This window comes from Patagioenas fasciata, chromosome W, assembly GCF_037038585.1.
Source record: "Patagioenas fasciata isolate bPatFas1 chromosome W, bPatFas1.hap1, whole genome shotgun sequence".
NCBI classification, from domain to species: domain Eukaryota; kingdom Metazoa; phylum Chordata; class Aves; order Columbiformes; family Columbidae; genus Patagioenas; species Patagioenas fasciata.
Window position 1 is genome coordinate 53,356,864 of NC_092559.1, and position 17,956 is coordinate 53,374,819.

At 40.1% G+C, this 17,956-nt stretch overlaps 1 protein-coding gene across 1 annotated transcript in view; it reads right to left on the reverse strand.

The window, feature by feature from the left end:
* Positions 1-2,173: 2,173 nt before the first annotated feature.
* Positions 2,174-17,956, reverse strand: part of LOC136115730 (small conductance calcium-activated potassium channel protein 2-like) — an 89,758-nt gene continuing 73,975 nt past the window's right edge. The window contains 2 exon segments of the mRNA XM_065861936.1: positions 2,174-4,007; positions 11,611-11,680. Coding sequence (XP_065718008.1) covers positions 3,723-4,007; positions 11,611-11,680 — 355 coding nt within the window. The 3' untranslated portion in view covers positions 2,174-3,722.

Consider the following 17,956-nt stretch of genomic DNA (forward strand, 5'->3'; position numbering starts at 1 on the left):
GATTTCTTTTTCTTATACACATGTGAAGTTCATGCACTGACCATGTTTCCATAGATCTTTCTAACTTCTCATAAAGGAATCTAGATTCTCACTCACTTTGTAGTGTTAGAGTACTGCCACACTTCATTTTGGGCAGACTTTTGCTACTCAGAACATGATAGTTTTTTTAAAGGACATTTTCAAGAGTCCAAAACTGCTCCTGAGGTAGGGGTTTGTTTGTTTGTTTGTTTGTTCTTTTGTTTTAAGAGCACTTGAAACCTCATATTTTGGAATTTTTCTGGAGGCTAGATGCCTGGCAAGATTGGCTTTTGAGATGTTAATCTACCATAAGCTCTTTCATGTTTTCTCCTTTTTTCTATTATAGATTTTGAGTCCTTTTTTTTTTTTTTTTAATAATTTAATTTTTGTGTGATGAGTAGCCCTCACACTTCCGTAATAGTTTGACAAGTTTCTCTTTATAAGGTGACGGATACTATTAAACACAAACAGTACATCTCTATTGCCTTAAGCCCTGATTGACCAATATAAGTTAATTTTATTATTATACATACATGGAGTTCAACATACATAAATGGTTGGCTCTGAATGTATATAAGCTCCCCCTCAGGACTATATGCTCTTTCTGGGCTACATCTGGCATATATCTAGGTAGTCAGGACTGTTGGTGGAGGAAATTTGTTATCATTTCTACCTGAGCATGTAGATATGCTCTTAGGGATTAGGTTTTTAAAAGTGAGACACTACAGTGTTAGGTCTTTCCTCCATTTCCCTCTTTAAGTGGTGAGAAACACCCAAATAATAATTATTTTGAGAAGAGTGGAGTAGAAAGGCCAAAGGAGGTGCTTACTTTTTTTTTTTTAATGATTCTGCCTTTAAAAAAAAAAAAAAGAAAAAGAAAAAGAAAAAGAAACAATATGAGCAACAACAACTTTGATAAATGGAGAGAATGAACTTACTAATTAGAAAAAAATATTTCTGAAGATAAAACTTATTGAAAATTATTCATAACTCAATGAGGGGACAAGAGCTTTCAGACAATTTGCATTAGCAGAACTGATATGGGCAATATGTTTTATTCTAGATATTAGGCACTTATATTTAAACCATTTATTCTTTTATGCTTAAATATTGTTTTAATATCTATCTAATGCATCCCTTTGAATGTCCATGTATGATTTGACACAGAGTCTTAAAAACTGAATAGCAGTAAAACAATATGCCTATCCCCTATATTTGACCTTTAATGATGACAGTGATTCAGAGCACCCAGTCTAGGTAGCCAAAAGTTTTAAATAGATCATGAGGAAATGTATGGGCTTCCAGAAGGTGTTCAGAACTCCTAAGCTGGATCTTTAACTTCTAGATAATGAAGCTCTTTCTGCATCAATGCCAACTTTTTGGAGCTGTGTGAGGTAAAGAAAAGCTGAGTTGCCCAGGTCTATTTGGAAAGATGTGCAGACTTACAATAGATAATGATTTGCAGAAAAAAGATCTGCAGAGCATTTTGCAAGCATATTATGAATGTAGTATTCTGATCCTGCTAAGACTTAACTATAACTTAAAAATACTATTTAAATTAATGTATTTAGTTTTAAGCATGGTGAATGGGCATGTTTGTGATATTATATTTAAATCTTTACAGGCAAGATACCTTTGCTAAGAGTCATTAAAAATGCAGGGATTAGAAATAAGGCTCCAAAGTAACTGATAAAAGGAATAAGTATCATCTGGAATACAGTGAAAAGAAGTTCAGGAGCAAGTGAAAGCTGCATTTTCCAATCAGTGAGACTAAATCGAAGTATGCATGAGGCTTTTCAATTTGTAATACAGTAAATATGTCATGTACTTCTTGTGAGTGATATCTTGTTATTTGTAAACAGTCATTCCAAGAAAAGTCTTCATTCAGTTACAGAATCAGTTTTGGAGATAATGCTACTTTTTCCTTTTACTGACCACTGTGAAGAAGCTTGTGTTTTGGAAATAAAAATTAAGTAAAGGAATTTGTGGTACAAGATTCAAACAAGGAAAGATGAAAAGGAATTTTGTATCGGGAGCAAGAAAATTAAACCCATAGTACTTTGCGCTTTTCTCAATATAAGTTTATATCTGTCTTTTCTTGGACTGTATTCACATGTAGAAGTACTTTTCAAAATCAGGTATTAGAAGGAAAGAATTATCAGAATTACAGAGATAAAATATCTGTAGTGAACCTGAGTCCTACTGTGCAACAGAAAATTGAGAGGTGAAAGATGACAGTTGCTCTTTCACAGCAGGATAAACCAGCTTGTTGGCAAGAATTTTCAATATGGAACTGTAGTTAAAAAAGAGTTATACAATCTAGAGGAGGAAAAATAAACCAACACCTTACAAATGTAAAAAAATGGTTTTGTAAGCATAAAATAGCTAGTTCATACTGGAAAGACAAAAAGCAACACATTTAAGCTACACAAAGGGTATTTCACATTCAATAACAGGAAAAATATTTGAAATTATACATGAAAAATGAGAGAATGGAAAAATGCAAATCTTCAAGAAAAAAATTCTGATACTTAACTATTAAAACCCTATATTACTAACAAATACATCTAATCCTGCCAATAGCGTAAATGAGATAACCTCATGACCTTTCAAAATATCTCGTCTAGTTGAGGACTGAGCTAGGACACCATTAGCACTATATCCATTTTTTCCTTTGGTAACTCAAAAGACAGGAACTTCACAAAAACAAAAGCAGAACTGTAAATACTGTGCATAGGGCTTATTTTTTCCAGACACAAAATACCAGCATGTATAAAGAAAGCACTCCCAAGGCATGCAACCAGGCTACTCATCTGGGGTTGGTGAATACTGTGAAGTCATTATCTTTCCCAAGGCCAGAAAAGGTATTGGATAATCTCTTGAGCTTTTTATAACCAAGCGATGTCTATGGATATAATTTATGTTCATCAGTTATATATTTTATACCAAAATGGCAAAGCCTTTATTATAAATAGGCCTAAAGTGTGTGCTGATTTTCAGATTATGAAAGGTAGTGTATTTGGTTTGTGGAATTTTGAGTGTTTGAGAGAACAGCTCTTCTGTCTTGCCTAGCATGTCTCTGTTCTGACTTTCCGCATTACTATCTTTCCAATTTCTAGGATAAATTATGTTTTTAATTAATCACTTCAGGAATTGAAGCTGTCAGTGACCTTTTAAAATGACTATACATACACAGCACAGTGTTAGATGAACACTGATTTTTAAAATTTTTTATTTGATTTTTATTTTTCCCTCCTACAGTGAAATGTTTAGAGACTGAGTTTTCATACTGAGAAGATAATTATGCTTGAATTTTGTTTCTTAAAGTTTTAGAATTAAGTCTTTTAATCATGAACTTTTTTTTAACTGTTAAAGTCCAAGTAATCAAGAAAATATGTGCAGAAATTCACCTTTTTATTATTGTCATATACTGTAGTAATAAAGTTTGTTTGAAGTGCATGAATAAAAAGTTAGTGAGATTACAGGAGTAACAATATAATATAGTAATGTGTGTTCACTGTGCATCTGAGGGGGGGGGACAGTTTTCACTCATTTTGGTCTTAAATGTTGTATCCAGGTTTCCAGGATTCTGACATCAGAACCCAGATAACACTGATTAGAACCACAGGGCTTTACAATAAAAGCTAAAATATTGACCATATGATGGCAAAAAGTCTTTATTTTTGTGGTTAACTTATTCTCTTCTAGCTACTCTCTGATGAAGTTGGTGGTACTGTGGAGGAAGACCTCCTTCTTCTTGAAAAAGACCATGATCGCCCAGCACTGTAGGCAACATGTTTATAATTTTGTGTCTGAGCCTCGAGGAGATCCCTTTGTTGTTGGCTGATTGTCTGGCTAATTAGTCCAGGGAGAGCTTGAATGCTATGAATTAAAGTTTCCAGTTTAGTTTCCAGAGTAATAATTCTCTTCTCAAAATCTTCACTTCTTTCATTTAAGTCAGAAATCATGTCATACATGATGTTTTGAGTCTGAAAGCAGAAGGATGTAAAAAAGGTTTAGAGATCTTACAAATATTGTAACATGCAGTGAAACTCTACAAAGGTTCTTAAATGCTTTTACATTTCACAAAAAGAAAATATGAGTCTTCTATGAGATATATTTCTAACAAGATCTAGCCTTGTGAAATAATTTTACTTGCAGATGCATGACAGACTCCCTACTGATGCTAAATTTATTGAGCAGAAATGTATTGATGTTTTGAGTGGCATTTTAAATGTCAAGCTCTTATTGAATTTGACAAACACCAGACCTTTTTAGAAGTTTAAATACTCAGAAATGCACCATCGTAAGATTTGTGAACAGAATTAGTTGTGTAAGTCACAAGGAGACCAAAGGTTCCAAAGCACAGTGATACACCCTTCACTTTTCTCTATTTGATCTGATTTATTAACACCTTCATACTTTTACTTCATGCTTGTTTTCTCAAACTGTGCTTGAACCTGTTGTAATAAGAGTAGTTGGGTGGATTGTTTTTGAAACGTATAGCAAGGAGTAAAAATTCAAGTGCATGCTCCTCTACTTCTACCTCCCCCTATCTATCTGTCCTCTACACAACGGTGCTTGGTATCAGAAAGTCTGTGGGGTAAACTTTAAAATGTCATAATGCTTAGTATAAATGGAATCTGAAGTATGTTAATTCATAAAGTCTGTCACTTTCTATCTGACTTCCATGTTTCTTTTGCAATTCATGGAGGGAAATTACTGAAACCAGTGACTGAATTTCTCCCTCTTGTAGACCGAGACTTCAGATTAGACATAAGCTAAATTTAAAATAATTGTTCATAATTCAGTAAACTGGATGAAGTTTATAATCCATTATAAAGGAATGAAAAGTTAATTGAATGACTACCTGAAGTACAAAGCACAGAAGTATCAGGCAAGTGTCTATAATGCATTTCCTCTGTCCTGTTTCAAGATGCTAGCATAATTATTGAAAGAAAAGTAATCTACATTAAATCATATCTGAAAAGTCCTTATCAGTTGCCAGAAGTAGAGTGAAATGTATTTTCAGTAACTGAAGTTGTCAGGTGGTTCTCTACAGCAAAAGAAGAACAAACACTGAAGAGTTTTATGTTTGCCTTGATGTTGCACTTTAAATTGATCTGGGTTTTGAGATGCCTGAAGACATTTGTATGAGAAACCCTTGGAAAAAGTGTATAAATACTTTGAATGAACATTGAAATGAAGTTCATATAAAATAACTGTTATATATTGCAGTCTAATGTGAAACATGGAATGTTCTCAGCACTGTAATTCTCATTATTGTTTTATGTTGTTTTTGTTTGTTTGTTTGTTTGTTTTAAACAACACAACAACAGGCAAAGAGTGTGTTAGGTTATGTGATAAAATCTCATCTGTGCACCCACAAATGAGCATAGACAGCCAATGGCAGGTGGGGGAGTTGAATAATACCCTGCCATGGCTACTCCCAGGCCCATAAAAGGAGCCAGAAGCCCATAACTGGCCCATCTCCACAAGCCCAGAGGAGCACAGGGGCAGAATCGAATAGAATTGAATGCTTGAGTTTGAAGGGATCTACAACAATCATTTAGTCCTACTGCCTGACCAATTCAGGACTGACCAAAAATTAAAGAATGTCCAAATGCCTCTTAAACACTGACAGGCATGGGGCATCGACCACCTCTCTAGGAAGCCTGTTCCAGTGTTTGATCACCCGCTTGTTAAATAAATGCTTCCTAATATCCAGTCTGAACTTCCCCTGATGCAGCTTTGAACCATTCCCATCCATCCTTGTCACTGGATACCGGGGAGAAGATACCAGCACCTCCCTGTCTACTTCCCCTCCTCAGGAAGCTGTAGAGAGCAATGAGGTCACCCCTCAGCCTCCAAACTAAACAAACCCAAAGTCCTTAGCTACTCCTCATAGGACATGCCTTCCCATCCTTTCACCAGCTTTGTTGCCCTCCTCTGGATGCATTTGAATACCTTAACATCCTTTTTAAATTGTAGAGCTCAGAACTACACACAGTACTCAAAGTGAGGCTGCACCAATGCTGAATATAGCAGGTTAATCATCATTTTTGACGAGCTGGTTATGCTGTATTTGATGCACCCCAGGATGAAGCTTGCCCTCTTGGCTACCAGGGCACACTGCTGACTCATATTGAGCCTGCCATTGACTAGCACCCCCAGATCCCTTTCTGCAGGGCTGCTCTCCAGCTACTTGTCTCCCAGTCTATACTTGTGCCCGGTGTTACTCCATCCCAGGTGCAGAATCCAGCATTTGAACTTGTTAAATTTCATGCCATTGATGATTGCCCAATGCTCCAATCTATCTAGATCCTTCTGCAAGGCCTCCTGTCCCTCAAGAGAGTCAACAGCACATCCCAGTTTGGTATTGTTAGCAAACTTGCTAATGGTGCATTCAACTCCTGCATCCAAATCATTGATAAAAATATTGAACAGGACTGGCTCTAGAATGGAGCCCTGAGGAACATCACTGGTGACTGGTCAACAGCCAGATGCAGCCCCATTCACAACAACTCTTTGAGCCCTGCCCTTCAGTTAGTTCTTCACCCAGTGCACCATATACCTGCTCATCTCACTTGTCCAGAAAGATACTGTGAGGGACAGTATCAAAAGCCTCACTAAAATCCAGAAAAACTACATCCACCACCTTTCCTTCATCTACTAGGCAGGTGACCATATTTTAGAAGGATATAAAACTGATTAGACAGGACTTTCCTGTTGTGAACCCATGTTGACTGTGCCTGATGATTGCATTGTTCTTTAAATGCCTTTCAATAGCACCCAGTATGATCTTCTCCATATTTTTTCCAGGTACTGAGGTTACACTAACAGGTCTGCAGTTTCCTGGGTCTTCCCTCATACCCTTCCTGTAAATTGGAGTAACATTGGCTAACTTCCAGTCAGCAGGAACCTTCCCAGATTCCCAAGATATTAGGTAGATGATCGAGAAGGGTCCTGCCATAACATCTGCTAGCTCCTTCAGTACTCTGGGATCCATCCCATCAGTCCCCATGGATTTATGTACATTCAACTGATACAATAAGTTACTTATAATTTCAGTGTCCACAAATGGAAAGTCATAGCTATTGGTATCCTGGGTTTGTCTGTTTCTTCCAAAGTCTCTCCCTATTACTGGGAAGATTGAGGAAAACTCTACCTGTGCTCCTACATCTTTTAACATTCTTCTCAGGGCCCTGAAATCTCTTTTGATTGACCTTGGACTTTTTTTTGCATCGTCATTAGTACCCACATCAAAGAGCTAGAGTGGGTAATAGTCTAAAGGCTGTCCTAAATTCTTCAGTCGTCTTGTGACATCCTTGATTTAGGTCCCAGGGAGGCAGCAAACTTCCCTGAGAAGAGGGTCCAGTCTTCAAATTGGTGCTTCTGATTTGCTCAGGAGGGAGTTACCAATGACAATAACATGCCATTTTTATTTCTTATTGCTGGTCTTAATGCAGGTCTTCTTGCGAGGGGTTCATTGATCTGACCTTGGCAAGAGTGCTTGCATAGGTTCTTCCTGTTATATCTCATTATGTGCTTTGTTGACCATACCCAGGGCCTCATACCTATTCTGTAAAGGTAGTTGAGAGGATAAGGAGGGGTTCCTCTTACAGCTCCGTGCAGTAACCTGCTTCCACCCCTCCCTATCTCTTGTAACATTGCCTTCCTCTTGGTACAGAACAGATCCTGGACCTACTTCCTTAGTGGCCATGCTGAGTTTGACTTCTGTGTACCAGAGATGGCAGAGTAGAGCTCAATTCATCAGTCTCCTTTTCAGACTCCTCAGTCTGCCAACCTCCTCCTGAAGCTGGGCTACCAGACAGAGCAGTTCATCTACCTGGTCACACCTCCCACAGTCTTGCTTGCTATCACCCTCCATCTCCAGGAATATCCTTGCACACACCTTGCAGTCTGAAACCTGTGTGGTTGCATTCTTTGACAGGAGCTCTGTCTGTGTGGCTGCACTGGTTACACTTCTATCAGGTGCTAGAAGCTCAGGAGCCAATATTATTCAATATATTCATTAATGATTTAGACGAGGGAATTGAGTGTACCATCAGCAAGTTTGCTGATGACACTAAACTGGGAGGAGTGGCTGACACGCCAGAAGGCTGTGCTGCCATCCAGCGGGACCTGGACAGGCTGGAGAGTTGGGCGGGGGATAACCTGATGGAATTTAACAAGGGAAAGTGTAGAGTCCTGCATCTGGGCAGGAACAATCCCAAGTTCCAGTATAGGTTGGGGAATGATCTATTAGAGAGCAGTGTAGGGGAAAGGGACCTGGGGGTCCTGGTGGACAACAGGATGACCATGAGCCAGCACTGTGCCCTTGTGGCCAGGAAGGCTAATGGCATCCTTGGGTGTATTACAAGGGGGGTGGTCAGTAGATTGAGAGAGGTCCTCCTTCCCCTCTACTCCGCCCTGGTGAGACCCCATCTGGAATATTGTGTCCAGTTCTGGGCCCCTCAGTTCAAGAAGGACAGGGAACTGCTGGAGAGGGTCCAGCGTAGGGCAACTAAGATGATTAAGGGAGTGGAGCAACTCCCTTATGAAGAAAGGCTGAGGGAGCTGGGGCTCTTTAGTTTGGAGAAGAGGAGACTGAGGGGTGACCTTATTAATGTTTATAAATATATAAAGGGTGAGTGCCACGAGGATGGAGTCAGGCTCTTCTCAGTGGCAAACAATGATAGGACAAGGGGCAATGGGATCAAGCTGGAACACAAGAGGTTCCACTTGAATTTGAGAAAGAACTTCTTCTCAGTGAGGGTGACAGAGCACTGGAACAGGCTGCCCAGGGAGGTTGTGGAGTCTCCTTCCCTGGAGACATTCAAAGCCCGCCTGGACACATTCCTGTGCGACCTCTCCTAGGCGTTCCTGCTCCAGCAGGGGTATTGGACTAGATGATCTTTTGAGGTCCCTTCCAATCCCAAACATACTGTGATACTGTGATACTGTGAGAAGCAGAGGACGTGTCTTTTTGGCAGGTGGCCACCATGCTGCTGTGCACCTGCCCACTGGGTAATATATATGTGCATCTGTTGTAATCAGTTGGGCTGATTTCAATGGCAAGCAGGAACCCATATTAAAGACTCAGAGCAAGGGATTCCTTGTCCCAACCCCTCCCAGAGTTGTCCAAAGAGATCCTCAGCCCCAGTATCCAGCTGTGAAACCCATCAAGATGAGTCAATGCTGGAACATGTTTTGGACTGAGGAGTGTTGCTGCCTTGGGGTCTGGGACATGTTATAGAATGCAGGGGAAGAGTATTTTGGGATTGCACAGGACTCATTATGGAATGTAAAGGGAAGGAATCAAAGGCTGGGAAAGGGAGTCAATCTAGGTGATTTGGGGAGGAACACGTGGGAAAATGGAGGGGTAAGGGGATAAAAAAGGTTGTTTATGTGCAAATAGTTTTCTGGATATTACACTTGTCTGGCTATGTCCTGCACTTGATCAATACAGTTTGTCCTATATTATTATTATAAATTCCTTTCTAACTCTTCCTGGGTGAGGGACTCTGGTGTGCATGCATGTAAATGAGAGTATGAGTGCCAGCAACTGGAGTCAAACCATGGCTTGGAGGGTCTTTTTGTGTGTGTGTATTGCCAGCAACTGGAGAGACCAGAGTGAGTGAAATCAAGTCCCACTGGAGTGGGACCAGGAGCCAGAGGTCCATGTGTCTGTGGTGCCAGTAACTGGAACAACTGTGGTGTGTGAGTGAGTATATGAGTATTCAAAAAGATCAAGCCAGGCTAGCCTGTGAGTAGGTGAAGTGGCCTGAGAGTCAAGCGTGGATGGGTGGGGAGCATGTCTAAAGGCAAGACCATGGGAGGAGCTGGCAATTAAAAGGAGCAAGGGAGTTCCAGACAGATTCTGGGGGGATGGGAGGAGTGGGGCGGGGTGGGTTGTGTGTCTCTGTGGATGAAACCTGCTGGGGGAGGTGTATCTCTAACAATGAGACCATTAGGGGGACTGACTACCAGGGAATCAGGGGAGCCCCAGACAGGTCTGTGTGTGTGTGTGTGTGTATGTGCATGAGATGGAAGGCTGAGGGGAGATGTTATCACTCACTACAGCTACTTGAAAGGAGGGTGTAGCGTAGTGGATGTCAGTCTCTTCCGTCTCTTCTCCTAAGTAACAAGAGAGAAAATGGCCTCAAGTTGTGCCATGGGAGGTTCAGATTGGATATTAGGAAAAAAATCTTCATGAAAATGGTTGTCGAACATTGGAACAGGCTGCCAAGGGAAGTGGTTGAGTCACCATCCCTGGAGGTATTTAAATGACTTGTAGATGTGGTGCTTAGGAACATGGTTTAGTGGTGGACTTGTCAGTGTCAGGTTAATGGTTGGAGTGGATGATCTTAAAGGTCTTTTCTAATCTAAACCACTCTGTAATTCTATTATTCTAATATATATTAATGCTTGAAGGGAGGGTGCAAAGAGGATGGAGTCAGGTTCTTTTCAGTGGTGCGCGGTGACAGGACAAGGGGCAATGGGCACAAACTGAAACACAGGAGGTTCTGTCTGAACATCAGGAAACACTTTTTTACTGTGAGAGTGACCAAGCACTGGAACAGGTTGCCCAGGGAGGTTGTAGAGTCTCTCTGGAGATATTAGAAAGCCATCTGTGCGTGGTCCTGGACAACTGGCTTTCGGTGGCCCTGCTTGAGCAAGGAGGTTAGACAAGATGACCTCCAGAGGTCCCTTCCAACCTCAGCCTTTCGTGATTCTGTTATTCTGCTCAGCCAGAGAGGAGAACAGCATGAGGCTGTTGGTACTGTCTGTGTTTGTATGAGTGCTCTGTGTGTGTTTGCTTGTGATCTGTTAGGCCAGCCATGTATTATGTGATGTATGTCTGCTCTGTGTGCCTGTGACTACTGGAAATACATCTTCAACTTCACTCATGGTTGAACCTGGGGGCATGGAGCTGTGACAGCCTCAACTGTCTTGAAATGTTGAACCTGGCTTGATATTTTCCCACTAACAGTTTGCAATTGAATAGTCTCTTTTAGTTGATCTCAAATATCTTCAAAAAGAATAACAATCATTATAATATATCAGCAAAGTGGGCAGTTATTGTTCATTATATAAAATTGTAATAAATACAGACCTCAAGTTATTTGTTTAAAGTCACTCCTTCAGAAGAGAACAGGAATGGAAAACCACAACCCTGAAGTTCAGTCTTTATGAGGGCCTATGAACTATTGTCCCTCACAGCATAGTCTGTCTCTAGACAAGAAACCTCTTTATTATACAGGACTACACAAACATTGCCTAGGCAAAGTTCATCCTAAGCATTTACCATGATCACTGCAGTCTGTTTCAGCAGCTCTCAGGATCAGTCCCTCAGTTATGAAATCTTTTCCAAATGTTCAAAAAATAAAAGCTACATTCAAACCTTGATCAGAGCCATAAACAAGATGTTTCACTCAAATGTTATCCCAAAACAGATATATGTTTTCATTTTCTGGAATTAACAAACTTATTAACAGTATTTGCATGTATATTTCATAACATTTTCACTTACGAACTCTTCATTTGGAATAGATGAATGTTGATACAAAATAACAATTTCCTACTAACCTTTGCCAGGTCCACCAAGGTGTTTGCTTGATCGTTCAGTTTCCTTTGTTCCATTTTTACACTTCTTAATCTAAAAAGTGGAATTTTAAGTCAGATTTGTGTGTGTGTGTGCACCTGTGTAGTCATCTTAGAACTTCTAAAAAGCATGCATAAAACTTACGAGAACAGATAACTGCGTGGACATTGGCCTCAAGTGCTTTGTATAAATTGAGAATTGGTCATGTGTCTGCTACAATGAGAAGCATGCCTCTTCAACATCACAAAAGAAAAAGAGCAAGGAAATGTCATCTCCTTGAGACTGTTTGCCATGGGTAAAGTTGCATTCAAAAAGGGAGATAATTTATCCAGACTGTATGAAAGCAAGCTAAAACATTCCTCAACACCTCAGTATAATTACAAGTAGATATAGGAAGAAACACAGGACAAATGCTTTTTTGTCGTTAATGTTGTAGCAATCAAGAATCTTCCCATGTCTACATGACTAGATACAGGTATTAGCCCTGTTCTGTCAGAAATGGATTGGATTAGCAGGTGTTTTAACCTGATGGAAACACAGTGATAAGTGAGTTTCTCATTACTTTAAACAGAACTTCCATCTGACCAGCAGCTAAATAATCAATATACTTGCCAAAACATTTAATTTTCTTACCACTCTGAACATTTGTGTATTTAAGTATGGTTACATTTTAAACTTGCATCAGATATACCTTCCCAATGCACTATTTAAACTAGACTACTGTAAAAATTATGAAAGAAGAATCAAGGGTATATTTTCTCCTTAATGCTTAGCTAACTGCATTATCATTAAGTAGTGGTGCACATACTCTGAAAGATATGTAATTGACCTTTCCTATGTGTTCCCTGAATCAAATTCCATGTTTTTTCAGATTAAGTACTAAAGGAGTGGGTTTTAGATGTGATTTAAAAAAAAAATAAGCAATTTCTCTTTTAAGTATAAGGTTTTTTTTAATGTTTTGTAAAGTAGAATTACTTGGACTTTCAATGATTTTTCTGGTGGATGTTCTAAGCAACAAATAGCATTTTCAAAAGCAACAAATCAATTTATCAATTTGTAAAACATATTATAGGTACCATGCAGTCTACTAGTAGCTCAGCAGGCAATCAAGCTATCCATTCAGTTCACTCTCAAATGAAAATAAGGTTGGCAGCATTTTGTGCCACATAAGTTGCTAACACATACTTCAGCTAGTTCTCATTTATCATCTTAGCTATATATGTATATCTTCTAAAACAAACTTGACTGCACAAAAACATATAGAATTGTTCTTGTAAAGCAAAAAATAAAACTCTGTCAGTGGCACAAATGAGCTACATGCCACTGCCAGCCTGTATAGTACAGCCACAGCAGTTTCAAAGGAGGTATTCCTTTTCATTTCAAGGCTTTGTATGCCTCAAAGAGCTCCAACTGAACCCTAATGTGAAAAACCATTTTGCCTTATCTGAATTATGAATATGGTGGATGAAATTGTGACCCTATTTAAATTAATGACAAAACTTCCAAGGCTTTCAGTGGGATTAGAATTATTTCCTTAAACTCCTGGAAGCCAACCAATCTGTTCATCTCAAATAGCTTGATGTTTCCAAGATGGCTATTAATTTTTTTAACCTGGATGCAGAATTGGAGGGAAAGAGTCCAATTCAGGGACATTTATTTTTCAAAACTAAACTGGGGAAAATGGATACAAATTACCACATAAATTCTGAGAAGCAGATGAAGGTTATTAAGTTCAACAATGTATCAAGTTTTGAGGTTTTTCACATGTTGTTTTGTTTTGTGTTTTTTGGGTTTATTTTGTTGTTGTTGTTGGGCGTTTTTTGTTTGTTTTGTGTTTTGGGGTATTTGGTTTTGTTGGTTGTTTGGGTTATTTGTTTTGTTTTGGGGTTTTGTTTGTTTGTTTATTTTTAATAAAAGCCTTTGGGGAGATACTCCAAAATCAGAAGTTTGTTTCAGATGTTTAGTTATCATACATTTTCCATTCACATCTAGGCTAACCTCCATGAAGAAGAATGCTGCGAAATATTTTTTCTTAATACGTGGGAATAATTCTGTTAAGGTGGAAACCAATTATTCATATAAAATTGAAATCCCAGCAGCTCGTTATTGGAATGTCGTACACTCTTCTTCCCCTGGAGGCTTCCTTCAGAGCACAATGTAAATGCAGCTTATACAAATAGTGCTTTCAGAGGCTACAAGCTGGAGGTATTCTAAAGCAAATATTATGGAGGAGTCTCCAAAGTAATGAGTTATATCATTACTGCCCCAGAACAAAATATTTACTCAGAGATAAGCATGTAATGATTTGTCTAAAGAATGATAATCCTAGTGCTTTGGCGAGCGCTCTCTCAAACAATTTGCAGAATATATATACTGCTTTTTTAAGATTCTTTGAAACATCTATTTTAAAAAGTACCAGCTGTGATCAACGTTATAATACCTAATGGTAACCAACCCAAAACCTGGCACAGACTGGAAAATATATCTCTAGGTAATGGTATGTCTTTAGAAGCAGCAGTCAGATTAAAATAAAAATGGCAGACTTTTGCTCATAAATTCGTTACGAGGAAATATGAAACATCTTGATTTTATGAACTTCACTTATCACAGCAAAAGATCATGATTCTGGATCGTGTTTCCATGTCAGCAAGCAGACCATTCGTGTTCACAAATAGACTATTTTTGCATGCAGATAGTGGTAAATTCTGCAAATTTAGGAACGAACACCTCATACAACTTACTTCCGAGCTCTATTTTCGTTTTGTTGAAATAAAAAGACAAAACAGAAGAAGACAAACTGTAAAATATACTAAAACAACCAAATGAGCTCAGTGGGCTCCGTTCAGCAGCTTCAAAGTCCTACAGAGCCACTATTGCTTCCAATCAGTAACTGCTGCATTTGGAGTCTAATTCTCTCATGTTCATGACGAGGGAATCCACAGTACCTTCAAACATTCCCATTAACTATCCTCTGCATATTTTCTTTATACAATATATAAAATGTCTTTTAATGTTATTGTTTGGAGTACTGGTTTTGCCTTCACCTTAATTGTGCGTGAGAAAGAAAAAAAGACTGAGACCAGCTGAAGGTAGCAGTCACAGACAATATTTTTAGACCTTTTAGGGATGCGATTGAGACTGCTATCACTATCTACTCTGATTTCTTGTATAAAATTGGCCCTGAATTGTCACATCCTTTCTTCCCATCTCCAGCCCAATGACTGGGAAGGTGAGGGAGGGGAACCAATAAAAAACTTAAGAATCCAGAAAGACAGAAGGGAGCCATTTGCTACTACAAGGTCCCTTGTTCCTTGAGAAAAGTTCAAGGATGTAAGCGGAGAGAAAACAAATTGCACACAATGCTCTTCTACAGCAATGTTTCTATCCATGGTCCATTCCTCAGCATACCAAGAAAATTATCCATTTTTTTTGCTTAAATACAACAAGGTTTGGAATGTGAAGCAAAGTGCTAAAGGACAGAAGGAAATGTATTACTAACATAGGTGTTCAAAGTTTAGCTGGCACAGATAGGAAAATATGGCTGGTGCCACTTTCTCCACCCCACCCCCTACACAATTCATGAATTTTTAAGGCAGGTGCAGAAGACCACTTAACAGCTTGTGAAGCTCTTTGGAGTTGAAATATATATAAAGCTGCAGATCAAATCTCCTATGCTTTTTAATTTAGATTCCTCTTTTCATGCACAAGTGTGTGTACACACGCACACACACACCCTGCAGGAGTATAACAGAAGACTGCAAGGATTGTAAACTCGCTCAAGTGACTTGCAGCTGGGGTGTCAAAAAACACATATCATACCAACTGTTGTTTAGTCTTATGTGCTTGATGAGTAGAACTTCTGTGCTTAGATAACATAGGCCTGTGATGGAACGACTTATCCTTGGTGCCATCTCAAGGCATATCAGGGATGAGAGGGTCATTAGGGGCAGTCAAAATGGCTTCACCAAAGGGAAGTCGTGCTTGACCAACCTCATTGACTTTTATGAGGACATAACAAGATGGATGGATGATGGCAGAGCAGTGGACGTGGTCTACCTTGACTTGAGTAACACATTTGACACAGTCTCCCACAGCATCCTCACAGTTAAATTGAGGGAGTGTGGTCTGGATGATCAGGTAGTGAGGTGGACTGCAAACTGGCTGAAGGGAAGAAGCCAGAGAGTCATGGTCAATGGTGTGGAGTCTAGTTGGAGACCTGTATCTAGCGGAGTGCCTCAAGGGTCAGTACTGGGGCCTATATTATTCAATATAGTCATCAATTATTTGGACGAGGGAATAGAGTGTACTATCAGCAAGTTTGCTGATGACACGAAGCTCGGAGGAGTGGCTGATACACCAGAAGGCTGTGCCGCCATCCAGCGAGACCTGGACAGGCTGGAGAGTTCGGCAGGGAACAATTTAATTAAATATAACAAGGGAAAGTGTAGAGTCTTGCATCTGGGTAGGAACAACCCCAGGTTCCAGTATAAGTTGGGGAATGACCTATTAGAGAGCAGTGTAGGGGAAAGGGACCTGGGGGTTCTGGTGGACACCAGGATGACCATGAGCCAGCACTGTGCCCTTGTGGCCAGGAAGGCCAATGGCATCCTGGGGTGTATTAGAAGAGGGGTGATTAGTAGGTCCAGAGAGGTTCTCCTTCCCCTCTACTCTGCCCTGGTGAGACCACATCTGGAATATTGTGTCCAGTTCTGGGCCCCTCAGTTCAAGAAGGACAGGGAATTGCTGGAAAGAGTCCAGCGTAGGGCAACAAAGATGATTAAGGGAGTGGAGCATCTCCCTTATGAGGAAAGGTTGAGGGAGCTGGGTCTCTTTAGTTTGGAGAAGAGGAGACTGAGGGTTGACCTCATTAATGTTTACAGATATATAAAGGGTGAGTGTCACGAGGATGGAGCCAGGCTCTTCTCGCTGACAACCAATGATAGGACAAGGGGTAATGGGTACAAACTGGAACACAAGAGGTTCCACTTAAATTTGAGAAGAAACTTCTCAGTGAGGGTAACAGAACACTGGAACAGGCTGCCCAGGGAGGTTGTGGAGTCTCCTACTCAGGAGGCATTCAAAACCCACCTGGACACCTTCCTGTGTAACCTCATCTAGGTGTTCCTGCTCCGGCAGGGGGATTGGACTAGATGATCTTTCGAGGTCCCTTCCAATCCCTAACATTCTGTGATTCTTTGATAGCCTTAGAGGCACCTTATCAAACATGCTTGAGATTCCTGCCCTGCTGTGGGGAAGATCAAAACACAGTGGAAAACTACACCTGTGTGAAATCCTAATACACGGGCAAAACCAGTAGGTTCAGTAATTTACTAGCAAGGACTAAGCTCTGCGGTGCCTGCGTTCCCATTTGCATGCCTCTGCCTGGGTGCTGCTTCAGAGATCCCCCAGTTAGCGAGGTAATGAAAATAAATTTACTCTTTGCATTTCATTCGTGGTTGGTTTTGTGGTTGTTCCTGCATCCTGCCTGTGCCAGCTCATGCGTTTGGCATAGTTGGCAGGATCTAGGAACAGCGATGCTATGGTTGACAAAAAAGTTGGGGACTGGGGAGGCCACAATGGTGATTCCCTGTATTCTGGTATGGCTCACTACTGAGCGCTGGACCCCCATGGCCACTTTCCTGGCTAAACCAGCTCTGCCAGAAGCATGGCCTGAGATAGAAGGCGGGGCAGTGGTTACCCCCCAGGCAATTGAAATGGCTATGTGTGAGTTGCCATGGAAAGCAGCATCAGATTCTTCTCACAAGCTAGCAGGAAGATTGGGATGGTTATTAGTTACCAGTCTTAGAGCTCTTGGCTGTGAAGTTGTTGCATTATGGAGTAAAATGAGAGAATTGGTAAAGGAAGTCAGGACTTTACATGATGCAAAGGTGATCATGCAAGAAGTAATTACTATTCAAGCAGAGAGGTGCTATGGAGCTGCAAGATACTGTAGAGCAGTTGGTAGCGTGCATCGCTAATAAACAAAGGGACAAATATAGAAAAAGTAAGGTTTGGTTTCCTGAATTTGTGCTCTCACCACAAAATGATCTTGGAATTCCAAGGAATGGGATGGAAATATTTGGAGTGAATCCTCAGACTCCAAGATTGAGTTTGATTTTGATCTAGACTTTAAAGGCAGGGAGGTGGTGGAAGCATGACCCCTCATACAAGTTCTGGAGCAGCAGGAACAAGTGGACAGGGGAGTGTAGATCATATATACTTAGACCTCAAATTAAGTTAAGGGTATTTTTAGAGATCTAACAGCAAAAGAATGGGGGAGGCATACTAGTATGGATTCTAAGAGTTTGGGATAGTGGAGCTGCATCTATC